The following is a 27543-nucleotide window of genomic DNA, read 5'->3' on the forward strand; positions in this document are numbered from 1 at the left end:
GTGCCTATCCATGAAAGGCTACACAGATATGATGATATGATAAATATGCTAATTCAAATACATTTTATTTCAATATGTCTTAAGTTTGCATGACTGTTAACACTAGCTATACATGAAGCGTTTGTTCAAACACTTTACTTGTTGCACAAAAGCTTCTCCAAAACAAGTCATTACATTACTTATTTCCTTAATGCCATTAAGCCTTTTCCTTGATAATCACCTCCATTAAGAACACACCTCTCAGATGTGCACACATTGCAAAATCAGGTAGAGGCCAAAATGAAAGCTGTGCACAAACAGGCCTTTTTCACTGTAGCATTTTGACTTGTCATAGTAGGAAAAAAGGTGTTACTAAAAACATCAACAAGTGTCCTAATCAGTCATGACAGTGAGCCAGCATGAACAATACCAGGACCCTGAAACTGAAGCAGCTAAACTAAATTCAGCTATAATTAATTGTATTATTTACACCTGTGCTTTTCCAACTAATACATGTCAAAATGTCTTCTGTAAAAAAGGCCAATAAAAAGCTTTGACATTAGAATGACGGCTCACGTGACGTCAATAAATGAACCTCAACAATATGCAAACATTATTCTTTATTTACTTCCACAGGGAAAACATTTTCACAGATATCTTAACAGCAACATTATACTTAAAACTACTGTAACTGGAAAAAAAAAAGATAAATAACAAAAGACAGTTAAAAAAAAAATGCTCACAAAGTAACATGATTGTGGTCTCTTACGTTTATACAAATAAACACAGTCTTTACTGCTGCTGGATTTCACAAACTCAGTCCACGTCTTCACTGATTTCAAGTCTGACTTCCCAAATTTTGGTCCAATGGTGCAAATCATAATAAATTAACAAATAAATAGATCACTGTGAGAGACGACTCAGTGTGTAGCTATAATTGAACTGACAGTAATTTGCTCTCATTCTCAAATGATCTGTCATCAAAAGCTTGTTTGGTTGAGATGTGGACGTTTTTATTGGCAGTGTTTCAAATACATTTCAGTACAGCTCACCTCAGAGTTTGATATGAATTGGTGCTAACAAAAAGTTTGGTCTGTAGTGATCTGCTGTCTCAAACTCACTCTTGTTCACCAACACAGACCCTGTTAAAGCTCATTTAAATTTCAATTTGACACGTTAATAGCTGCCAAGCATCAAGACTTTTGTCTTAATGTGCTACTTAGTATCTGATGTGAGTAAGTTAATATCTAGTTACAACTAGTTAGTAATTCAAGTTAAGAGGCACAGACACACGTTGGTATAAAAAGCCAAGTTTGCCTCCAAAAGTAAATGATTAAGAGGACAAAACTGGGATTTTAAATTTAAGCAGCTAAAGTTCATTGACTCAATCAAGGCAACATTACACACAAATGTACTTAATCTATGAAGTCTTAAAAAGGGGGATATGTTGATCATTTACATTATTATTTACATTTACAATTGATTCATTTCCTTCATACATGCACTTTATTCCCTAACTGCCAAACTGCAGAAAAACTCGAGACACACATTTGCAAATCAAAAACAGCGCTCAGTAATGACGAGTGTTTATACCCTTTTCAATTCATCACATTAAACAAGCATTAAACTCATTGTTTTGTTTGTAACTGTTAGTACAAAACAGCACACAGAGAGTGGACAGAAACAATAGGTGCACTTTACAGTAATGTACTCCAATCTCATACAGCAGCTCCGTGATCAACTTTGTCTTAAAATGTTCAGTTTTTTGTTTAATTTTTTTTTTTTTTTTTTAGAGTTTTTTAGTTTTTGAGAATCTGTCAGAGAGATGTTGATTCCACATTTGAGGCCATAGTTTGTGGTGTTTTTGTTCTAAAATTGCATTATATTGTAAGATGTTCAGGTTTTTTCATCTTGCCTCCACATACAGGCAGGAGAGAAAACAGGACACACTTTCATTACAAAAGTTCCTTTATCCAACTCAGTTTTCTGACTACTTAATCCAGCTGCAGCCTCTGAGCTCACATGTTCAGTTTGGAGTCCATGTTTCGTCTCTTTACAGTTGACTTACATAGTGGGAGCCGTCTTCCAACCCAACCCAGTGCCCTTGAGTGTCATCTGCAGCTCTTTGGAGAGCCCTTCTTTGCATAACCTGAAAGTTAGCAACAGGAAAAAACAAAAATCATACACAACCACGGTTCAAATGTGTGTCAAAAAAGGTAAGAGATGAAGCTAATATGGTAATATGCCAAAGTACCTGCAGCTTATTCTCACTGTGACAGTGAGATTATAGTATTGGTGTTTAGTTTGATAGTATATCTACTGTCATCTGTAAATAGTCTGGGTTTGTAATTCATATTCTGCTATGACAAACAGACTATTCAGGACTTAACGTCTGAATTCTTCATAACTTGTACTTAATATAAATGAACAATAACCTGCACAAATGTTCACTTTCGCTGGTTGATTCTGTAGTTTTCCATTATTGTTAAAATACAAAACACATTTCTGCTGCACCCAGTTGGACTTAATCTATGATCTTTTAGAGACATGCTTACATTTAAAAGCAGAATGAAAGTAGGGAAAAGTGTTCAGATGTTTAAATAAACTGTTGTGTTGTTTGTTGTCTGAACTGTGCTCCAACAGTTGTAGGAGGTTTAAAATCAATTCAAAATCCATTTCACACCAAGTAAAAACTAGTAAAATCCACCCTTGTCTATCAGGTAAGGAAAGCTAAAATATCACAAAAATGACACATTTCCTGGACAGAAAGTATCCTACAACAGGCTACTTAAAGTGTAATTTCTCTTCTCTTCCAGCAACTTAAACATGTAACAAGCAACTATTTTTCCATGTGTAAAAAAAAATCACTTTGGGTAGATAATTTGCGAAAATGCAATGAGAATAATCCATCAAGTAAAAATAATTTCCTGTAACTAATTATCTTTATCTACTTCAACTTCTTGTTGCAGTAATTTGGGCTGACAATGCTGGATGACAGATTGTTGGACACACTGTAGATAAAGACAGTTTTGTCAGCTTACCTGTTCGTGGTACTTCTGATTCTGGTAGCAGGGTGACTCCCGAGCTGACATGTTTTTCACTCTGACTGCTCCCTGCCTGTCAAGAGAACGAGCCCTGGGAGTTTTAATCTGACTGCGCCAGTGCCACGATTTTAGCTGTTCATTCACCACTTGTCGTGGGAGGCCACCGGAACGGTAGTGTGGGTGGTCCCATTGTACCGGGGAGGGGGAGAGTCTAATATCAGGGGGTAAAGGCCTCTGCGCTCTCTGCAGGGGCACAGCAGCCTCTTTGTACCGATAGTCATATCTGTTGGAAGGACAAGGAGCCTGTTGGGCGTAATAGCTCCTTGTCATGTCCGCATCAGGTGAGTAGATCATTTCCTCATTGTAATATTCGTGAATACTCGGACTAGACTGGTTCCGGGGATTGTGGTAAAAGCCAGTGCGTTGGAAGAGTTGAGGTCCATAGCTGCCAACTGGGCTAGAGTGCGGGAATGCAGACTGATACTGTTTGGGCAAATCACAAGGCAATTCCTGACACGGGGAGCTGGTGTAAGATGTAAATGAGTGTTCAGAGTTGCTGTCCTCAGAGCTAGCAAGGTTTCCATAATTCACTGTAGGAGGAGGAGTCCCTGGTAAAGTTATCGCATATTCTGTCAGTCGCCTCCTTGGACCTCTGGTGCGACCGCGCTCCTTTTCTGGGCCAAATGAAGAGTCAGGGTTGGATAACCTGTGCAAACCACACAAGAATGTTACAAATCAAGTATTTTAACACACCTGCTCAGCTAAGACACTGCATAAATTTAACTTTTAAATCTGTACATTTCACAGATGTACAATATCCCTGTTTTTCTAAATAATTGAATATATAAAAGTAAATGATATCTCTGTGATTGGCATTTAATTACAGGCTTAACCTAGGTGTGCAGCTGGTGACACACAGTCCTGCAGATATGTCTGAGGCGTGGCTACCTGAGGGAGAGTTGTCTGTGCACACGCATCTCTGGTGTGGAGGGTGCGCTGCTGGACTGGGTGCGGCACACTCTCAGATGGGAAAGCTGCAGCGGCAGAGCAGAATGCGCCAAACAAGCCTCCAATGGTGGCAACAATTCAGTCTTGGCTGGACTGCTGAACACACATAAATATAGTTTATGTTTTTTTTATATAAAACATTTTAAAAAGTTTGAACATTGACAGAAAATGCAGGCTTTGTTCATGATAACAGACACAAAAAGTAGAAATACCAAGTATAAAAAATGTGACCTAATTCACAGAACTGCAGGGTTTTGACATATTCCAAAAGCAGCTATTAATTATTGATTTTCAATTATTTACTGTACACAACATTAATCTATTACTGTCAAAGGGGAACACACATTATCACAGGTTTGAGTCTTTATTATAGTAATCATCTACTGGACAATAAAGCCTGAATTGAGCTTCTGTGCTATAAATTACTTTAAGATTTATGGTTCTGTCTGGGCTTTAGTCATTCATTGACTGTTGTAGCATTACTATAAAAGCAGATGGCAGTGTTGCACATTCATAAACAACACTGATATCTACTTTGTGACGGGCTGAAACAACAGTGATAAAGAGGGTTTGTACTGGAAATGACTTTGCAAGATGAGGAGGATCTATCATATAGGTAGATTATAAATGTTTGTCTTTACTATCAATAATCACAACTAGCACAGGAACAAGGATACAAAGCAGCCAAAATAGACAAATCAGTTGCTACAGTGTCTACATAGTTACTATGTACAATAACATTTTTGGGCGTTACTAATTCACTTTGATCTTAATCCAACAAGCAACACTTCACTCAGCAGCTTGTTAACACTTCTAGCAGCCACAAAATCTGCATTTCACACTGCTTACTACAATCCAAGTCTTACAAACCATGCTTTTCTTTTCCAAACTAAAAACCTGAGTAACAGGAAAAGGAGTCATGATGGATGGTCCCTGTTACCTGGTGTTGCTGGAGGAACGTGACTTCTTGCTCTTCTGGTATGGTTTGTCAAGACTGGACTCTGTCCACGGAGAATGCTGGATGGGAGGAGGGTCGTATGTGGGGCTTGAGTTTAGACTCAGCGTAGAGTCGAGGCTCGGATGGGGAGACTGGCACGGGGTCAGGGGCAGTGGCTGTGGAGCCACAGATGGAGACAGGCAGGAGCCGTCTATGGAGGACAGAGAAGACACGGGGAGCGGCTGTGGGGGATCTGTCTCTCCTGGATAAGGCAGTCCTGAGGACGGCTGTGATGACTGGCTCGTCACTTCTAGAGAAAAATAGAAATAATACAGCGTATGGTACCTGAAAGTTATTTAGTGTCAATACACGTACATCTCTTCTACAGATTCTTTGTGTAATTTTTGAGGAAGCATCTTTTAATAAGAGAAATCACTGTAGTATGCAAGACAAATACTTACTGGAGTCACATTTGCACATATATTACGGTTAACTGGTCACATGGCAAAGATTGTACAGCTTTGAAACGGCATGAAATTTGTCTTGCTCTCGCCTACGCTAGATTGAAAACAAACAGCTTTTCTACTGGTAGAAACTGGGCCAAGTTAAATCTTACCTTCATCTTGAACTACAGAGTCAGACAGAGAGCTGTCATCAGATGTACCCAGATCTGAAACACAAAAATTCATATATGAGCTATCAAACAATCACCACCATTTTTACAAACTTATGATTCACCATGAATTGTTCTCTACAGATAGTTATCATGTGAAAATCAACTAATTTCCTGCAAGGATCATCATGAAAGGGATTTGGCATCAAACTATGTTCTAGTCAGCTGACCGGGCGTCTCTCACCTTGTTGTGTAATATTAAAAGCAGGGAGTGGTGATGATCGACCGTGCTCCAGTCGCAGGTGAAAAGCCGCCTCTTGTAGCTGCTTGAGTTTCTTCTCCTCTCGTTTGCACTGTTGCAAGCGGCTTCTTTTAACAGCTTTGCTCAGGTGGTCTTCTTCGCAGAGCTTACGCGCTGCCTCGTATATCTTCATCTGCAGCGATAACTCAGCATCCACTAAATTCAGTTCTGACTCCTGTAAAGGTTATGAAAGAGGGATAGAGGTTTATGTATTGTTTTAAAAAAATAACAGCCTCACATTCGGTCAAATGCTGCTTCTACTGTACCTCTGCTCCTCGAGGGATGCTTTGTTCATCCAGTTTAAAAGCAGCACCGATGCGTCTGCGAATCTGCGGCGGCTTCTCTCCTGGCAGTAGAGGATAATCTTTTGGCAGCTGGCCTGTCAACTCCTGAACGACACAGATAACATCACAAATCAAAATTTTTCACAAAGAGACATGAATCTGACTTAAAAGTTTATTTTTCTGAAGACAGACTTGGTGAAATGTTTAATACAAATACATCTTTTCAAACACTAATAAATCCTGATGTTTAGTAGTTCAAATAAAGATAGACACATCTCCCCAGAAAATTAATTCAGCCGTGTCCATGGCAGTTTTGAAATGATGTACAAGTATCTTGTTCTGTTCTCCTTACATGTTGAGACATATAGGTTCAGAGAGTCTGTTGCACAATTCTGCTTTTACAGAGATTTCCTTTCACAACACATTCTTTGGGTTTCAGTTTCTGACTGTAACGAGTATCCATGTCCAAACCAAACCCCGAGCATGACAACGCACGGCTGCCGATATGATCAGAGAACAGTCATAAAAACTGTGTCTCTTTGAGTCATTCCCAGTCAGCCAACTTTGCAGACGGACTAAAACGTCAATGCGGCCAATGAGCTTATTTGTGCTTTTGTCACAGAGAGAAGGGAGAGGCATCATGTCTCCCATTATTTCACCTGAGCATGTCCCAACAGGAGTGCCCAGCCCGAGTGTCAACAGCAAAGAATGATCATGGTCCTGGGATTTTACCCTGGAGCACTGAGACATGGCAGAGACACTCTCAAACCTGAGTATGTGTCCGCTTTCGAAATGACTGTACTTGATTAATGTGGCACTTTTTATGCTTCATTTGACAATTCACAATGAGAGGGAAAACGAGATGCAGGAAAGACTGAAAATAAAGGGGGGTGATGTGTGACCGGTCTCATGCTGCGTTCAAACCCAGGTAATTATGGGAACATTTACATGGCTTTAGCCGAACTGAGCTACTGGGAAACCTCCTCAAAAAGTATGACATATAAAACCATTTAAAAAAATCTAATTGCAACCACATTGCATGTCCTATTAAGTGTATCTGAAAGTGGAAAATATTTGTATTGTTGACAGTGGAAACAGCCAAAATAATGATGTCACAAACAAGAGGAGGATGTATTAAAAGACCTTTTGTTTCAGTTGCTCCCTGTCTGACATGAAGCACTGAAATGAATCCAAATATGTTAAAAAATAAACTAATTTGTCTCTTTTATGGTCTTACGTGCACACAAAGTCACTGTTTTTGTTTCGCAAATCTCCAGTCTCCAGTGCAATCTATGACTGTCCTGTGATCTGGTATTAATCTGCTGACTCAAGTGTCCTGTTCACACTCAGTAGGAGATTTTAAAAACGATCCCAAAACACAAGTGTGGACAGAAAAACCTTTGATGCAGCAGCAGCAACAGTGTGGACATGGCCGAACAAGTCTCAGAAATGTCCCCTGTTGCAGGTTACTTTGTTAACCTGTGGTAACGTGTGTCATCAAACATCCTGCACTAAACTACCACGCCTTTTATTCCTGTATGAAAGGTGCTGATTCATACACAACATTATGAGTACATTTTGTAACAGCTTGCCTTATGATGTACCAATTATCTTAGGCATTTGTTTATGTAAGACTAATTTAAACCTCAACATTTTAACAATATTAGACTGCTATGATTATGTAACTCATCTGCTCAGTGACATGTCTGTAAGGTAAATTGTTAGACTTTAGTCTATCAGCACATTTGTAGATTACAGTCACTCACAGCTTCTCGGATGCAGAGTTTCTTCAGCTCCAGTATGCAGATCTCTAGCCGGTCCTGGAGTGCCTGGTGCTTGAGCTTCATGGCTCGCGTGTGTGTGGTCACATCCTTCGTGTGTGATGTTGGGCTGTCAGAGCCTGAGTCATACAACGACAAAAGAAACAAACGTCTGACATTATGCGACTGAAATGTGACTGTTGCACATTTCTTACACACAAGACCAGATGTACTTAAAGTGCATATTTAAATGAGAAATTACTAAGTTAAGCAAAGCCAAAGCATAGGTAATCAGTGGTGCATTTCATTCAGTAAAAGCAAATTAGGACTGCGACTAATGATTACTTTCAATCAGTTAATTGATTCATCGTTTTGTAATTAATATGAGAGGTGCTTTCAATATCACAAGTTCCCAGAGAGCCCAAAGAGAAATCTAATGAAAAGCTTATTTAGCCTGATTTATAGTTGAAAAACACAAAGGAAATCGATTTACAATAATAAAATACAAAACAAACAACAACAGACAATGATCTTCACACTGGAGAGGCTGAAACTAGCAAATGTTTATATTTTGCAATTTATAACTGAGCTAAATCATTAATTTATTAGGTACAAAAGCAAACAGTCATTGATTAAATTTCTGTCGGTCGACTAATCAATAACTCCTCTTTCCAGAAGCATATATTACATACATAGTACAAACACTGAGATGCCAGTTTATTTGGTGCTCCAGCTGAGTGTTAATGTAATCTGATACAGTAGGTGTGTCATAAATGCTGCCTTTATGAGGCTTATCGTGTTCAGTTTCTGTTGACGCTGTGTCGCAGAGGTGTTGACCCTCTCTGGTGCTTTTGGAGGTTGAAACTAATGGTGTTGATTTGCATTACATTATACTGAGTGTTTCTAATGTTTTGGACTGCAGCTCTGATTTTCATAATCAATGAATCTGATTATTTTCTTCATTAATTGTCTATAAAATGTCACCAAACAGAAAAAAAGTCCATCCTACGTTCTCAGAGCCCATAGTGACGTCTTAAAATGTCTAAAACCTAAAAGATATTCAGAAAATATTGTCATTTTAAACCACAAGGAATATTTTAAGTCTGCTTATAAATTAATTTATGTCGTATAAATACATGTCGGTCGTGTTTTAGCTCATGTTGATACAACTGCATTAATCAGTTTATTAATCATTCGGTCCAAATTAATGACTGAGCAGTTAAAACAATGCAGACATTCATTGAAGTGGAAAAAAACAATCCTGAATCATACACATCCCTGAAGCTGATGATGTTCTTTGTTTTGATATTTGCCAACTTCTATTTCTCATTGTACATCATACTATGGCATCACATACTTTATTATAATATGCTTCATAATATTGCTACAAGTCTTGAGGCTATAACAGACAACACAATGGTTAAATTGAACAGAAAACCTACCTCTAGTTTTTATCGTTGTTTTCATTGGCGACACTGAAACTGCAAAATAAGTATCAGGATCTTTGTAACTATAAACAATGTGTGAGTGTTGGATTGGTGCTGTCTGTAGCCTTGGTGACTAATGACATTAAGATTAATCTCAGGGCCATGGGAGTGGCTTCAGGCAAAATGCATTGAGTACCACATACCTTCAGAGATTATTAACAGAATCCCTGCAGGTACTGACAAACATCGGAGGTGCGACAGGAAAGAAGTGTGACAGCACTACAATAGGGCAGAGAATTCCTCTTCCTAGAGTGACAATGCCTCTATTCTTTGCAGATGGACACTTTCTCATTGTATAGAGCAGACATCACGTGGCTCAATTAAGACACAAGGAATGTCAGAAAGGCCAGAACTAATCAGTAGAAACTACGGGGCGTAGCAAAAACAAGGTTGGCTGCTTGTTCTATGACGCTGCTACCATATGGGACTGGGGGAGCAGACGGCCTTTAATGAAGTGGACTGAGGCAAGTCCAGAATACTGACTGACTACAAAACACAAAGAACAACATATCTACAAAGCTGCAATTAACAATTATTCTTGTTGTTGATTAATCTGTTGATTTGTTTAATTAATTGTTTGATCTATAAAATGTCAGACAAAAGTGGAAAAAATGGCCACATCGACAGATTCAAATTGCTTGTTTTGTCTGAACGACAAACTACGTTAAAACCACAAGAGAGGAAACCAGCAAATACTCACTTCTGAAGCTGGAAAAACAGACTTTTATGGCACTTTTTTGCTTTGAAAAATGACAGAAATGGTTTACTGATTATGAAAAATTGTTGCTGATTAATTTTTGTCAATCAACTAATCCACTGATCATTTCAGCTCTAATATTCACACACAATGTTAAATCAAGTAAAAGGGCTGAATTATCTCCTGAATAAAAAGATCATTAATTGTCCTTTTATGATGTGTTTGGCCATTTGAGAGCAAACCTGAATCACATCAATTCATCACTTTTAAGTGTATTTTGCGTTGCATTCTCCATGTTGTGCAGGAAACGGCGACTAATCTGGCAACAAGTCACAATGGACCACATGCATGTCAGACTCTGCCTTCAGAGTTTTCACATGACAGCTTATTTTCAGTGGACGTGAAAACAAATCAAATTCGGTGAAGGTCGGGGCAGGGGGTAGATTTAAAAATGTACATATTTTATTGAGAACATATTATATTATAGTAGTAGTAAACAAAATAATAAATTTGAAATAAAAGAGGTGAACTGTGTCAGAAGATTTATGTCTGAATTTAACAACTGAATTATACAATTAGTAGACAGTCGTACATATTCAAGGTTGAAATAGTGAAGATGTTGATTATTAAGAAGAAGGAATAACAGCTCTGTCACATGACAGATAACTGAGTCTGAAGGAGTCAATAAGCTTTACTATTTATGACCATCGCCACAGGCATGTTAAGTGTTAAACTTTCGGACATTTTAATCACACCAGGACCCGCAGTCACTTACTTAGTTTGTCATAAACATTACAAATATCTTTACATATATGCTTTGTCCAAACTTAATGGGGTTTTTTATTTGTCTTCTGGTTAAGGTCTTCTGAAAAGCAGGTGCTGCGATAAGATTATCACCGGTTGGGTCGGACTAAAGTGTGTGCTTAGTTTCAACATCAATTTAGGCCTCTAGCTAAGGTCTACTAAAAGGCTAAATGAGCTTGAGTTTTTTTTTTTTTTTTTTTAAATGAATGTGTGCTTAAAAACCAGGGTGTAAGACTCACAGATTTGTCAATATTTATTCAAAGTCTGAATGGAAAAAGAACTTTTTAATAAGCGACTGTTTAAACGTCTAAAATGAGTCAATCCCACTTTCTGTTTTGCAGCCCAGTGTTCCTCAGACACATTTGGGCGACCAGCCACATGCAGTCCAGTTTGCCTTCTACTAATTTCAGACCATTATCACCAATGTAGAACTCTAATGATCACAATTTAATGCAGCCAAGCACCAAACTGCTGCTATTTCAGGGCCAGGAAAATGTGAACGTGCACTCCATCAGACTGTGGTTCAGGAGGTAGAGTGGGTTGTCTACTAATCAGAAGGTCGGTGGTTTGATCCTCAATTCCTCCAGTCTGCATGTCAAAGTGTCCTTGGGCAGGATACTGAACCCCAAATTGCTCCATTGGCGTGTGAGTATGTGTGTGTGAATGGGTGAATGTTGGTATGCGTTGTGAAAGAGCCTTTAGGGGTCGACAAGACCAAAAAGGTGCTATATAACTGCAGTCAGTTTTACCATTTACCATCACTCAACAGAAAACCGGTTACCATTGAGACAATTGTGCTACTATTTCCAAAATGCCTGTAAGTAAAACACAAAAATGTTTTACCTGAATGAAGGATGATCCCGCTGTCCGTATCACTGATCTCTCCGTTGCCTTCCATAGACGTCAGTAGATTGAGTTCCCGCTGCTGTTCTTCAGATAATGTCGACACTCACGGTGTCCTGTGAAGTATGATTTCAGTTTTAGGAAACAATCACTATTTTCAAGCTTTTTTCAAGTCTACATTAACCTGGATGTCACAAAAGCGAGAGATATTCAGTTTCACTTGATGGACAATTTCCTTAATCAATCATAGAGTATTAAAGATGGTGATGACTGATCATGATCGTGGTGAAGCCTCAAATATTAACATGAAGTAAACAGCTGTTTTCAAAGATTGTTGGTGTATTATAATATCCAACAAAGACGTCAAACTTCATCAAGAAAAAGAAAAAAGAAGATTTTACTGAGTGAGAAATATATTAACATTCCATTGTTTTACTGTAATTTCATAACTATTTTCAAACCAAAACAATCGCGCTCAGAGAGCCGCACAGTGTTTATAGGATTATAAACAGGAAATACAAAGAAATACATAGGATGAGTAGTTGCATGGATGAATGAGTCAGAATCCATAAGCCAAACATCATTAACACAAGCTTCCCAAAGCCTGTGTATTACTTCATGTGACCTGCTGCTTGAATGATTCATGTGTGACTTGCCTGCTTGACCCCTCAGTCAGGTGTAATCATAGTCTCCCACAGAATGAGTACACATACTGTACATGTAGCCAAGTCTAGGGTGTTTCCTGTGACCGCCTGTTTGTTAGTCTCTGATGTCATGTGATCGCCACTATCTCACTCCTTCTGATAAAATGTCTCAGTACAAATGAGCCATATATATATATATATATTCAGCTGGTGTGAAACTGCTGGTTAGATTATTAACTAAAGTGAACGCAGGAATGTGACAGTGGTTGCATTCCATCTCACGGGGAGGGGGGGGGGGGTCATCCCGGTTAGCAGTAGCGGCGCTCATTGTTTAGAGGAACAACTTGATGAGGCGAGTTCATGAGCTACAGCACATGTTACCTGTTGGTCCAACAACACAGTGACATTCAGGAATACACAGATCTGTAAAAATGTATCCCATTATCCTCCTGAACATGACCTGAACATGACCTGAACATCCTCCACACAGCTCATATGACTGTGACTGTCCATTCACACCTCCAAATCACAGATAACTGGCTGCTGTGTTTCCCAAATTAAGGCGAAAACAGTTTTAGTGCAGCACACTTAAATAACAACATGCTACAGTGTTGTAGCTTGAAAACTGAAACATAAGCTGCAGTTTGCAGAAATGTTCACACAATCTATCTGTAGTATCCACTGGCACCTTCTACATACAACTCTGTATTGTATTTGGCAGGAAGTAATATTAATAGATTCACATAATGGTCACTGGGTCCCAAAAACTCTATTATATTTTTATTTATGTCTACACAATAGGAAACTACAAGCAGGAGATGGTGTATAACCGATAAGTCGTTAGAAAATTAATCAGCAACTATTTTAATAATGTTGTTTCAGTCATTATTTGAGCAAAAAAGCCAAATATTTGATTGTTCCAGTTTCTCAAATGTGAAGATTTGCCTTTTTTCTTTTTCATATGTGAGACAGGTATCTGAATATCTCGACATTTTAGACTGTTAGTCAAACAAATAAGCAATATGAATGCCATTTTCTCCTATTTCTTAACATTTCATAGACCAAATAATTAAATCAATGAATCGAGTGAATAATTATCAGCAGATAATCTATAATGAAAATAATCATTAGTTGATAGTAAAAGGATCACATTGCTGATCAATTTGATAATACCAATAATCAAAACGGCACCAAAATAAACCAACAAATGCGATAATGTAACAGTTAATACATCAAGAATGTCAATTTATACAACAATTCCCAGAAACACTTGCTCTACACTCATATGTCTCTGAGTGTTTTCAGTTCCCGATCAAGTCCACTACTCACTGAAATCCCCTGAAAAACCTGCAGCCGCTCAGTCCCTGCACATGGATGGAGCCATGTTTTAAAGGAAGGGAACAGAAACTACTAAAGCAGTTTGATGCGCTGTAGATGTGCAGCGTCTCACCATCAAAACTTTCAAAATCAACTCTTGATACCAAGCAGCAAGCAAAACATCTTTCTGAATAAATGTTTAGTCTGACATGTCTGTTGTGTGATATTTCCCAATTTTCCTTTTTTTGAATAGACTACAAAGGACACAAATACAAAAAATACAACCACTTACGGTTGTGTTCTTTAGGATTTGAAACTTAACATACACATACAACATAAAGGGGTTGTCCCTACCCTGAAGGTACTAAGAAGCTGAGCAACAAAACACTAGCTGAAGGCATTTCCCCCCATTATTGTAAGTCAAGTGTCAGTTTAAGTACCACAGACAAAACAATCACATTAACACTGACATAGTTTGTGTATTACAGCAACTCAAAAATGCTATTAACACAATGACAGACGGTCCACATAAACTCAAATGAATTTACTCAGAGGACACTAGATTAATTAAAAAAGACATATAAGAAACATTGAAATGAAAAAACGTACTTACTTAATGAAAAAAAACAAAAAACATAGAAAAACTGTTAAAATCCAAAGAGTGAAAACTGTCCCTCAGATTTCCCGACTTGAGTGGAAGTGCACAAAACCCGAGCCGTGTAGAGTCTGGACAGGAATGAGAGACTCGCCCACTGAGAAAGAAAGCGGCTGCCTGCTGAAGAGGAGTGGCCACAAACAGACAGAGAGGCTGAACACTTGAGTCAGTATCATATAACTCCGTTCTCCCATCTGAGTCTGAAACTGTGTCAACAACAATGACCAGGATACTGAGAAATTATTTTTACACTCTTTATCAGTGGCCTAATAGAAAAGCACAATTAAAATGAAAATACAACACAATACAACCAAAGGTTTGAGGCTCAGGAGAATAAACAGAAGGCAATGTGTAAAAAAAAAACTCTAGTATCTATTGTTTTACAATAGATACTAATCATGTTTGGCTGAATTTTAGCAGTTTAATTATTGTTTAACTTGACTGAGTCAATCATGCTTTCGTCACCTATAACAGACGACACTATGACTTGATAGCTGACTGTTGATGACACACAATTACATCAGTAAATCATTGCCAATCATTGCGCGTTCAAAGATCAAATATCTGCTCATGCATGTTTACTACCATCTCCTGGTTCAAAGGGCCAGTAAAAACCGATAATTACTTATGAACTTATAAACATACAAGTTTAGATGTTCATATCTGAAGCATCTGAAACTTCACCGCTTCTCTTCCTACTTCCAGACCACCGGTACTGAGACCCTGTCGTTTTTCTGTCTTTGCTGAAAAGAGGGAAACACATGGCGGTGGGATAGTCCGCATGATTTACAGACACCCAGAAGCAGCACCTGCTCCTGTAACTGCATGGTTCGCATTCATTCTGGATCTCAATATTCATTTTGGCTTTCCAGGAATGTCAGTGCCCAGACAAGCCGAAAAAGGTCCAGCAATTCCCAGACACTCAAGAATCAGATCTCAAATGACACGGCACCGGAAAAAGCAATGAATTGCAATTATTTGGTTCGGTGACTTCTACATTTAGCTTTCACAGTGTGAACACAACTGGGAATATTTCACAAATACCAACCGTGTAGACAATTGTGTTGAAATATTTCAGGCATACTTAATTCAGTAAAATATGAGGTCTGACTTCTTGTGTTGTGCTTCATATGTTGGGTAAACTGTGAGTTAAAGCAATGACTGAAACACTGAGACATGCTGGCAGGCTGATGGTATCTGCAGGTACTGGCTTATCACAGATTATCACATGTTTGCAATCTTTAGCAAAATACTGTGCCGGCCTTGTCACACCACCTCCATATTGATAATTGTAAGGTTTTAAAGCCAGGAACGACATACTGGAAGCTGATGCATTATGGGATTCATCAACCACTGAAGGGCTTTGTGTTTCTAGTCAACTGGTCTTTCTTTAGTAGGGCTGCAACTAACAATTATTTTCATTCATCTACAAATTCTTTTTTTGATTTATTGTTTAGTCTATAAATGTAAAAAAGCAATGAAAAACTGTCTATTAATTACCCAGAGCCCAAGATAATATCTTCAAATATCTTGTTTTGTCTGACAAACAGTCCAAAACCCCAAAATATTCCGTTTACAGTGATGTGAAACAGAGAAAAGTAGAAAAGTAGTGCCAAATATTTGATGGTTTCAGGTTCTCAAAATTGTTTTTCCTTGTCTTACATTTTATTAAATTGAATATCTTTTGGTTTTGGACTGTTTGGCAACCAAAATAAAACATTTTGGTTAAAATTTAATGACGTCATCTTGGGCTAATTTTTCCACATTTTTAAATGTTTTATAGACCAAACAACTAGTCATTTAATCGAAAAAAGAATAACCAATAATGAAAATAATTGCTAGTTGCAGTTCTATATAAATTGTTTCAGCTCTGCTCTTCAGAAACACCAACATCACGGTACGAGGCCACAAGTCAGCTCTGTTTTAACCTGATACATTTAACACAATTCAAAGATAAACCCATCAAGCATCTTTAATTTAAGTAGAGTAATTAAAAATGCTTCCAAACAAGTTTAAAGATCCCTTCCAGACATGTATTAAGACAAATAAAAATACTCTGCTTGGAACAATATTGTGTGTCTGATTTGTTTTTTCCACGAAAAAGTGCAATTACCACTTTAAATTCCTTAAAATAACATCTACTCCCTCATTAAAAATTCCACAGTCTATAGATATGCAAATTTATTTCAGTTCAAAAGTTGAACTACTTCACAGAAGATGTTTCCTGCTTCACTGTAAAGTTCATTCTCAGTGTTTGTGCAAAGGAGACTTCAAGTTTCCACATCACACTTATGTAAGTTGAATATTGGACCAGAATTGGCTTCAAAACTAGTTGTGATGTCACAAATCATGCTCCTGGGTCCTTAAAACCAGATTTTCAGTGAGCACAGAGAAACTTTCCACTTTCAGCAGATGAATGTGAAAACAGCCTTCTAGTGTCAAACTCTGCACATCCATCATTCTGTACAGCGAAGCTCAAATATTCAACTGAAGGAACAAGAAGAAAAACACATTTTTGAGTGAGGAAGGACTTTTAATTAATTAAAGCTTGAGTTATTCATAAACTTGTAAGTTATTAAAAATAATTAATCAAATGCCGGAGCTACAAAAAGTGTATTATTTGGCTCGAGACCACAAAACCTTTTGTTGGTAGCATTTAATTAGCTACTCTACCAACACCTTCATTAAAATGATGGACAGAATGACTCAAAGAACAAAGAGTTGGGAGGAAAGGCGGCAGGGAGGGATAACACCTTCCAACTACAAGTGCTTGTATAGTTAACAGAGTAAAACAGCAGCACTTTGTGTAAACAGGCTGTGTGCCCAGAAGCTTGTGAACCTAAAATCAGAGAGGTGCAGTCATGCAAATGAATAATAATATCCTCTGATGATGAGAAACCAAAGTTACACAATATTATTCCAACACTGATGGCAACAGTATTGTAGCTGCGAAACAGGAAATAATCACACACACACACATTTTAAAATCCAGTTAGACACAGAATCGTGGTGTGAAACTTCAGTAGTGCTGAAGCTGCAAGAAATTAGTTTAATCATAGAGTTCCTCTACCAGTAACATAATTACTGAAACTGCGCAGGTGGAGGTTTTAAGTCCAACACGCTCGCTGACGAGACAAGTCAGCCTGGTTAAACGACTTCCCTCTTACACCGCTGTACGACACAGACATGCGTCCAGAGAAGAAGTAACCAGTTGGTGGATGTCATGGTTGGTTTATATAAACCAGAAGTCCCAGAGAGACAGAGAGACGGCTTTGTGTAGGCAACACGGCAGCTGGCAAAACAAATTCTTTAAATATTCTTGATTCCTTTTATAAGTGTACAGCTCGACTACTGCTGCCAGCGTGTGGAGCCATCAGCTGCCAGATTTACACATTTACCCCTCAATATAACATTGTCTGGTTCTTCCACCAGGTGCAAAAAGATTGTTTTGTTGTAATGATGCTTAAATCAAAGCGGTGTCATTAAAAAGTCCTATAAAGTTGCACTAATATACTACAACCCCTCAGGCTTTTAGAGGCAAACAAAGCAAGCTGCTGATTCCCTCCCACTGTCTGACTGGTATCCATCACTCTGCTGGCAGCCGGCTTTAAGCTTTGTGTTGCCTAAAGGCTGCAGATGAGAAATAAATACAGTATCTCAAATGAGCATGTGTGAAGAAAAGGTGTGTCTGATGTGGATCGCTGAATTAGAAGTATGTGCACCACTATGTAAATGAAAAACCTTTCCTGAACTGTGACCAAGCCCTGGATTGTGGCTGAGAGTCAAGACAAGTCTAAACACTAGTACTCCCCTCACGCCTTAAGTATCTGTATATTAATGTTTAATATTTATTATTTCAAGAGTCCATGTTTTTATGACTCCACTCTGTAATTAAATGGAAATATTTCAGATGTCTTGTGCATCATTTTAGACAAATTCTTCCAAAATTTAACCTGATAGATTTAGTATCTTTGGAAACTTTAGAATCTCCGATAGATGTTAAAATTAAGTTCTGTGGGTTTGAACAATGTTTGGCTGCAGAGAGTGACCTAGCAATGACTGTCCCACCAGCAGGTCACAGAGGTTTCAGGGGTTAAGCCACTTCTGTCCTCTTGCCCTCAGGTCAGTGTTTAGGAATGTGTAGACGGCAAAAATACTTCAACAGACAGCAATCACAAACCAACTAATGGGACTATTGCACTGAAGAAACCCTTTGTAGAGATTAAATATGAAAAATGTCATCTTTGGATAAGATGTGGGCGTGCTATTGCAAGTTATTACTATTATTATACCACCATTAAATAACAATACTGAATGTAAATGCATCAAATAGCCCTGCAACTTGGATTTCATTGTTCCTCTCACATTCGTTGTCTTTAAAATGTTGTGCCGTTCTGTTAAAAGAGGACGTTGAAAGATTATTACTTCTCTGCTGGTCAGTGCAATCAGATATGTCTTTATGTAGTTAATGGTACTTGTTCTCTTTTATACAGATTGTCACATACCTTAAAAAATGGCCAGAGACTTTCCATGAAGCCCATGTTAAATATATAAAGACAGAGAATAAACTCACTGGCATTTGGAGGAAGATAAAATAACTAAAAAATGTCTGTTTCAGTGTTTACTTTCATGTTAAAGTTAAAAGTGCTGTGAAAATCTATAATGACTGTTAACTTGCCATAATGGCACAATAAATACACACCTGTTATATACATTAGAGACACTGTATCACAGTAACACAGATTCACACAATAAAGACAAACAGGCTTGACAATCTCTCCATTAACGTCCCATCTGTTAGTCCAAATGTCTGGACCAACTTGTGAGTTAAAGAGTCAGGTATAAACATTTCCCTGGGGACAAAAAGTAAAGATATCTTGTGGTATTTATTCATACCTTTCATTCAAAAGCTCATCCAGCTTCATAGATGTGCTGGGCCCCAGCTTTGAAGAGTTTGACAAAGTTCAGAAACTCGCTTTAGTGGTGAGGAGTTTTTTTTTCTTTCTATTAACCAAAACTCTTTGCACTTACGTGGTTTAAAAGGCACAATAAAGTTCAATAGCAGTGAATAAATAAACCTACTACCCAAATGCATATACACTGCTCGTTAAACAAACCCTATAATGTAATTTCTTCTTACCTTAGTAGCCAGTTAGCCCGCTAGCATCGTGCCTCATCTGCATCCATACAATCTGAGCTCCAGTGGCTCACATTCTTCCAGATATGAGCTGGAAGTTTCAGTTTGGTTACATGGATGAAATAACAGAAGAAAATAACACAAAAGTCTTTAGGTTTCACCTCTAGTCTCTAAACGAGTGGATACAGTGAAGCACAAACACTAAAGTTAAGTGTTACTCCCCAAACGCAACTTTTGCTGGAGAGGCTACTTCTTGAGCCCAAGTAAAGTAAAGCAAAGCGTGCTGCCTTCATGTGCTGTCGAAAACACGGCAGAGCTGAAAACATCACGTGTTTACCATGGCAACCGCGTTTCTGACACCCGATCTGTAAATGGGGATGGCGAATAAATCAATTTAACAAAGTTAATAATTTAATAATGAAAGTGGTCAATACAACTCAATATTTCTATTCATTAAATTAATTTAAGTGCGTGTTTTATAAATGTTTTTGCTGTCTGTTCTTCTCCTCTTGGGCAGAATCGTGATGTACCACTTGATTGTTAAAACAAAACAATAACTTACATCTAACACAATCCTCCGAAGGGTCAAAATGCTATTACAGTCTTCTAGTAGTACTTAAAAAGGTGTCCAGTTATATTTATCATTATAGTACTGGAAGTTACGAGCTAAAAAGGGGTTCGTGAATGGCGCATAAACCATCCACTTCTCCGCAGCTGTGTGGGCGGTTTACGGGCAGAGATGATGCAAGTCAATCTCAATTATACCCTTTTTTTTTTACTGGATATTCAGTGGATTTGACGTCAAAACCACTTATTTATTTTTAACGTGGCCAAAGTTACACATGTTTGGACTGAAGAGGCACAGCATGCATTGGAGTAGCCCCAAATAAGTGTTGTATCCTCTCTGTCTCAGCCAGTAGAGGTCAGCAGTGTGTTACACAGACTTTTTAATCCTGTAGACCATGTGATCTGCCACCCAGGGACCAACACACACAGTATCATGTGAGCATGGACCCATTTCAGATACAATTAATTAAAGATGTTAGTAATAAACTACAATTTAATGTTTTATAAATTTCTATACTGTCTCAACCTCACTGACCCAACAAAGGAATCAGTAAGTAAAGAAGGAACAAAACTAATCCAGACTAATCCAGAAAAATAGGAAAATAACACAAAAGTAGCTATCTTTGACTTCCTTGTGAGCATAAATAACATCATTAGTTTATCATTATTGATTAAAATGTTAATCAACATTGTAATCTTGCCTTCACAGGCAAAACTTCAGTTTACATATATCAGAATTTAAAATAAATATATAATTCACCGTTCTGTGCTATAGACCTACTGTACATGGCAGTACTTTTTTTACAGCATATTTGTGAGATAAGGTGATGACCTTTAGCCATTCACTCACAGAGTACGTCACTGTGAAACAATATGACTTTAAAACCTTAATGACTTTCATTATTAAAGCTAAATTATTCACTTCTGCTGTGCTGAAGCCAAATTAACGCTTTTTTTGAGTCTTCTAAGTGAGTCATCATTTCAGGACATACAGTACATTGTGACCAATGGTGGTTAAATGTGTCTTAATTCATGAAAAGTAATGAAACTGATCATCACTTTAAACACGAGATACATCATAATGTGAATATGCAGTGTCAGTTATCTATAAAATGCAAGAAAGCAAATTAATGTTAACAGTGTTGATGACGTCATGTTTCCACACGTGAAGCTGTGAGAAAATGAGCTTTAACTTGTGAGAAGCAGAATTCATGTAAAATTTCAGTTGTTTTTCAAAAAGTAAAACACATTGACTGCCGTGGTTTGGTTTGATTGATTGAAATTACAACACACTTGCAATGCTGTATAATCTATGAAATTGTTGAATTAAAAATTATATTTTTTTATCATAATGTGACTATATATATTTCTAATTTTAAATATTCTTCTACATTTCCGATTGACAGAGGATCAAGTCCTCATCTAAAGGTAAACAAAGTCTTTTTTTTTTTTCATAAGTACCGCCTTCTCAATGGGCCTCTTGTCAAAAACAACATTAAGCCACATCTGTCTCAGTGGTTTTATTTTCCAGGCAGTTTATGTTGTCAGGTTGTCATAAATAAATGTAAAACCATATTCCTTTGACAAATTTAATGGCACTTTCAGCTGTATGGAGAGAGGTTCTTTGGGAAAATGATGCATACTATTGAACTCATGGTTCATTTGTGTTCCAATGAGGAAGTTTTTGTACAAACCTCTTTCTCGTCAATGTAAATTAAATCCTGCATAGCAGATTCTGTTTCAGCGAGACAGTAATACGTTTTTTTTTAAACACTGACACAGGAAAAAAAGTAGGACACTTCTCCATATAAATGTCATCAAAGGGGCCAGATGCAAGTTTATTTTCTCAGCAAGCTACTTTTGTAGATCAAGTGTAACTCATGTACACTACAGTTTTAAAGAACAAGGAAACCACAGTCAATCACCAGAGGATCTGAGAACTGCAGTGTTGGCATACACCCTCTGTATGAAACTCCTACATGGTGGTTAAACAGTGAAGTAAATATACCACACCTTTTTGCAGTATTCATTTATCTCCAAATTCAGTGCAGCTGTACTTAGTGCTCAGTGAGGAATATTCAAATATCGTGACAATATTTTGTGTGTGACTTGTGTGTTTTCATATGCTGTGTTTAATGTAAAATTTGGTGATATTTGTGCTGAGAAAAATGTGAATATGACAGCTGTGCAGGTGAAGTTTTCACTAATTATTGTCACTCAGCTCCAACAGTCCAATATGATCAAAAATTGTCACCTTAGAGTCACCTTAGAGATCAGGAAGGTTGGTACATTTTTACAATTAATTATTGTGTGTAATCCAAGAAAAGCCCCAATCTTCTATGATGTAAATATATCAATATAGCATCAATATATACTCACCAGCCACTTTATTTGGAACACCTGTGCAATCTAAATCAAGATTCAAGAATTTGTTTATTGTCATTTTCTTGTATATTTGCATACACAAAAAAAGAAACGCTGTTCCTCCCAGCCCACAGCAGTGTAACAACAACAGAAAGGATAAAGAAAGTACATGTCTCGGTTTGATGTAAACAGCTCTTGCATGTAAACGAGTGACCAGCACTGATGAGGAAGTGAAATAATCCATTTTGCTGTCCAGAGAACATTAAGCAGCATGATTGTTGGAACTGCTGCACTGAGCCAGGCTAACTGTCTCAGTTAGCCTGGCTCAACGTAGTACTCCTCCATGCTTGCCCTGCTTCCGAATCCTGTCACATTACTTTCAATGTTTCCTTTCCGGTGAAGCTCCAGGCAAGGCCGTGGTCTCCTTTGGGGCCATTGGGAGTTGCAGACCAAATGTGCTCAGCTGATTTAGCTCCCAGCCAGTATTTCTCATAGCAAAAGTCTTTGTTATGAATGTCCAAAACAAAGTGACAATCATTGACGTATTTCCCTTGCACTCCACACGATGACACAGACGTAGTCATGGATAAAGACACTGCATGGTCAGAACTAGGAGAGGCCGCCGCAAAAGTCAGTCGCACCTCTATCAAACCAGTTCATGGAGAGAGAGAGAGAATACCACCAACAAGGACCCCTTAATTTCTCCTCTTGTCTTCACAAAATAACTCTAGCTTCCTCAGTGCATTTTCTCCTTTGGAAGGTTGGTATCAGTGGCAAGTAGCAGATAGCAGTTGACAGCTAGCTAGTTGTTTTGTTTTTAAAAAATATATTCAAAGATGATATTTCCTCTTCTGTTCTTGCTGATTAATGCTGTTACCTCTTCTTTAGAGTCTTTTCTGAAGATTATTTGAAGGTTATTTTGCAAAATGTCCCACTTTTTAGGTCCAAGTTTAAGATGTATTCAGGAGCCCATCTCTGGTGCAGCAATCCAATACAACAGCTCTGCCATAAATTTTACATTTCTGAAGCTTATACATTTTCATTTTTTGTTGACATTGTCAGAAAGGTGATAATTCTACTTTGTGTTTATTATTGAGGTCGTAGTGGGTGGTGGTGGTGGACTTGAGTGCATTATATTGAATGGTGTTCCTAATATTTTACCACCCTCATGTATGTTAATGGAATGGACAAAATATTAGGAACACCATTCAATCACCTTATCACCTTTCTGACAATGTCAACAAAAACTGAAAATGTATAAGTTTCATAAATGTAGAATTTATGGCAGAGCTGTTGTATTGCATTAGATTGCTCAGGTGTTCCTAATAAAGTGTATATCTATATAGTTTATGTCTAGCTGAACCTTGAGGTTTATGTGTTTCATTTTAGTTGAATTGTGGCATTTGTAATTTTACAGTGATTTCATTTCTCCCCGAACAGTTCATAATATTCAGTTTACAAGATGAGGACATTCACACTCGAGGAGTATGACTGATTTAGTTCAGAAAATCAGTTTTGGAATGAGGCTCACAACTACAGAGGACCTGCAGTACTGCTGTGGGAACATCACAAGTTAACAGATCAACAGAAACTGACTGACGGCAGAAAAGTTTGATAACACTAAGCACCAAGGTCACACCTTTCACTCTGTGTGTGCCAGACTGACAGAATAACTGTCAGGTTGTTAAATGCATTTATTCTCATCATGCCTTAACTATTAAGCTATTAATTTAGAAATTCAATTTTTTTCTTTTACAAATGCAAGTACTATTATTATTAATCATTCCACTGTTAATTATTTAGAAATTACAGTGTGGATTCAGTATTTAATTAAAAAAAAAAAGTTGAGTTGAGGGTAATTGATGATAAAGATTACATGTAAAAGTGCCATAATGTATTTCTTTAATATCTTATAATGTCATGCAACATTTACACTAAACATGTTTGCAGTTGTTATTTAAAGTGTACAGAAAATATCAAGTAAATCAGCCTGTAACTTTACATTTACAGTAACTTTCTTTGAATTAAGCAAGTTAAATAAACTCTCACCGACTCATAAATGTGATCCAAAAAGCCTGAATATTCTAAACTGGCTGTATGTACAACATTTAAAACATCTGAAAACAACTAACGTCACTGTTTCTTTCATTTGTGTATTTTAATCCCCTTCAGCTTTAACATTACTCTCACATCAACACTGATGAAAATACAGGACACGTAACTTTTGAAATCACAAACCAAGTCCTGTCAATTTTGTGAAAATAATTCAATAAGTTGTATAAAAAAAATGAATCCGTAATATTTTCTTAATCTTTGAGAAGCATCCCCAATCTGTTCAGTTCACAAAAACAGTTTGGTGGTTTGGACTCTGACTAAGTCTTGTTGAACAATACACTAAACTTCAAAGCCACCAGCAGCTGGCAGGCCCCTGCCTGTGAAGTTTGTTAACCGCTCTGTTCTCAGGGCATTTACATGCCATTCTTATGAGCGCGATACATAATCACCTTCAATATTTAGCCTTACAGTAATATACATATTTTTCACACATTTAGACCGTTTCTTTTCAATTTACAACAGTGAGAATAAAGTACATGTATTTCACCTAATATAAAATACATCTGGAAAAAGATTTGTTAAAAACTTAACCTAAAAAACACCAAATTTAAAATGTTATCTAATAGGTTAAAATAAACATCAGAATACAAATTATGAAAAAACTGCTGCAAACAGAGATCGTCTTACGCCTATTCATTTGTCTGCTAAGTTAGGATAGATGTAATTCTGTCTCTTTAAAAAAAAAAAAACAGTCATTGCAACAACAATAAATTACCACCACCTCTCACCTCACCTCTCTCACCCTACACTACTGCTGTTTATTACATTGCAGGATTATTTGTGATACTGCTGAAACAATGTTGCAAGAAAAGACGGTCAACTGCTTTTTCAAGAATTAGGCGGGAAAGTCCTGACCCTGTGCACCCAGAGCCTGGCACCTAACCCGGTTTCCTCCATTGTGAAACCATCTGATTCATATCACATTTACAACTGAAAAACAAGTGGGCACCCATGAACATTTCAACTTTCAAATACCAACTTCCCCTTGTAACGCTCATGTGAATACCTTTGATTTCTGAGAAGTTAGCAGTGTGGTGGGCCTTTGCTTTATTATCAAACTGCCAAACGAGTTCTTAACAAGAGACAATAAAAAAACTGAGCTGCCAGTTGTTTATGCCTTTGTTTTACTATAAGAGGCAAGTTAGGGCTCAGAGGCTTTTGCTGAGCGATTTACCAGGTAAACTTCATTTAGGTTTAGGCTTTCCGACATTACATGTAAGAATTTCTACCCTCTGCCACTCTATAACTTGGTTCCTGTTGCAGTTGTCTGCGTTGGTGGATCTTTGGGTTGCCAGTTTAGTGTCTCTTTGAATGAATAAGTGTTACTTTACTTTTCTCTTTCTCACACTCCTATTTTTGTTTTCTCTTGGCAAGATATGAAAATGAGATATTAGAAATTACCTCACATTTCTCACATGCAGTTATATATAACATATCATAGTTACTGTTGTGTTTTTCATAAGATAAAAGAAATGAGCTACGTTGCCTTCATCAGGGATGTACATGCCGGCTTATGTAATTACTAATGTGACTATCTACAGTTATGGAAATACCAGAAAATTTTGTCAGTGCTACTTTCAAAAAATGTCATTTTTGAAAAGCAGTTTGTATTCAACACATCGTTGTGCACCGATGGTTCAGAGCAGATTTTTTTTAAAACACACCATATCTGTTTTACTTTTTTAGTTTTATCCAGATAAATTGTATCTCATTAGCACAACACATGGCCTCAGTCATGACTTTCTTATTGTATTATCTAATCTACATTTTAAAGAAAAAATATCCCTTTAACAACCAAAGCTAATATTATTTTTTAGTGCATTATTGCATTATTACACCAATGCTAGGCATGATTGCATTAATATTGAGCATTTGTGCATAAATGTCAATTATTGCTTTAAAACATGTAATAACTGGGCACTTTTACATCAACACTACAGGCAGTACTGCATTAGGAAATTGCATTAAATGTTTAGAGTCCATGAATTGGATCATTTGAAATACAACATAATAGTTTATTATGCTGACGATATTCTGGGGAATCACTTGTTACTTGTTGTGAGCTGCAGGAATGTCAGTTACAAACATTTACAATGTTAGCTCCAACACGTTTATAAAAGCTTACTTTAAAAAAAAAATCTCCACAAACTTGACTGAAATTCCCTGAACACAGTTGAATATTTTTGCTAAAAACACGATCGTCTTGGCTGCAGGACTATATCTGCTATGGTATGGATGCCTTTTCTACATCAGCACTGTTGAACGAAGCGAATGCTCATTTCAGTCCAGAAGTTCACTTGAAACTTGCCTCATTGCACTTTATTATGAGTGCAACAGCTCAAATCTAATATTGACAAAGGTAATATTTATCATCATTAAAAAAGGAAGTTTTGTTTCGGTGGAATTACTGAATTAATGTGAAAATAAGAACTTCAGCATGAATTTATACAGTAAATACACAAAATAGTTTTTTTTTCAGTTTTTTATTTTAGAATTGTAACCTTATCACAACAATTAATGCATTTCTTAAAACACTATTAATGCAACAATTAACAACATTAAAGAAATCTTGCCTTCAATATAAAAAAAATTAAAAAACAGGAAAAATATGCAACAAATCAGTTATGCTACAAATGACAAGATGATATTTACACCAGTAAATTGATACAGTTGTACTCTGCTAATGCTGTAAACATGTTGAGGATTTTCACACAAACCAAGTTTTCATGAATATTACTGTTCAAAAGACATAAGTGGACACTCAATCATATGTCAACATCACTGCACTCTATTGTGCTGTGTAAGCAATATAAACAGCATGTTCAATACTTGTTGAAAATGAGAAATAAAGGAAATACATCACAAAAAATATATTTTTGTACTAATTAATTCTTACTGAATACAGATTTATTTTAAGAAAAAAATACAGTAATTCATCTACAAAAAGGTATTCAGAAATTCAGATATGTGTATCAATTTTTCCTACA

The 27543-nt window shown here is 37.1% G+C and overlaps 1 protein-coding gene across 2 annotated transcripts; it reads right to left on the minus strand.

The window, feature by feature from the left end:
• Positions 1-584: 584 nt before the first annotated feature.
• On the minus strand, positions 585-19788 carry inavab (innate immunity activator b). 2 transcript variants are annotated; one of them, XM_042407314.1, is made up of 10 exons: positions 19514-19788; positions 11758-11873; positions 7933-8066; positions 6149-6271; positions 5826-6057; positions 5585-5638; positions 4972-5278; positions 3972-4124; positions 3021-3729; positions 585-2128 (listed from the first exon to the last, which is right to left on the minus strand). In XM_042407314.1, the coding sequence occupies exons 2-10, from the start codon at positions 11810-11812 to the stop codon at positions 2033-2035; spliced, it is 1863 nt and encodes a 620-aa protein (XP_042263248.1). In that variant the 5' UTR covers positions 11813-11873; positions 19514-19788; the 3' UTR covers positions 585-2032. The 2 variants fall into 2 exon arrangements, with proteins under 2 accessions (XP_042263248.1, XP_042263247.1); XM_042407313.1 differs by having other exon boundaries at positions 3972-4127.
• Positions 19789-27543: the final 7755 nt, after the last annotated feature.

The sequence above is a fragment of the Thunnus maccoyii genome, chromosome 3, assembly GCF_910596095.1.
Source record: "Thunnus maccoyii chromosome 3, fThuMac1.1, whole genome shotgun sequence".
Taxonomy (NCBI): Eukaryota; Metazoa; Chordata; class Actinopteri; order Scombriformes; family Scombridae; genus Thunnus; species Thunnus maccoyii.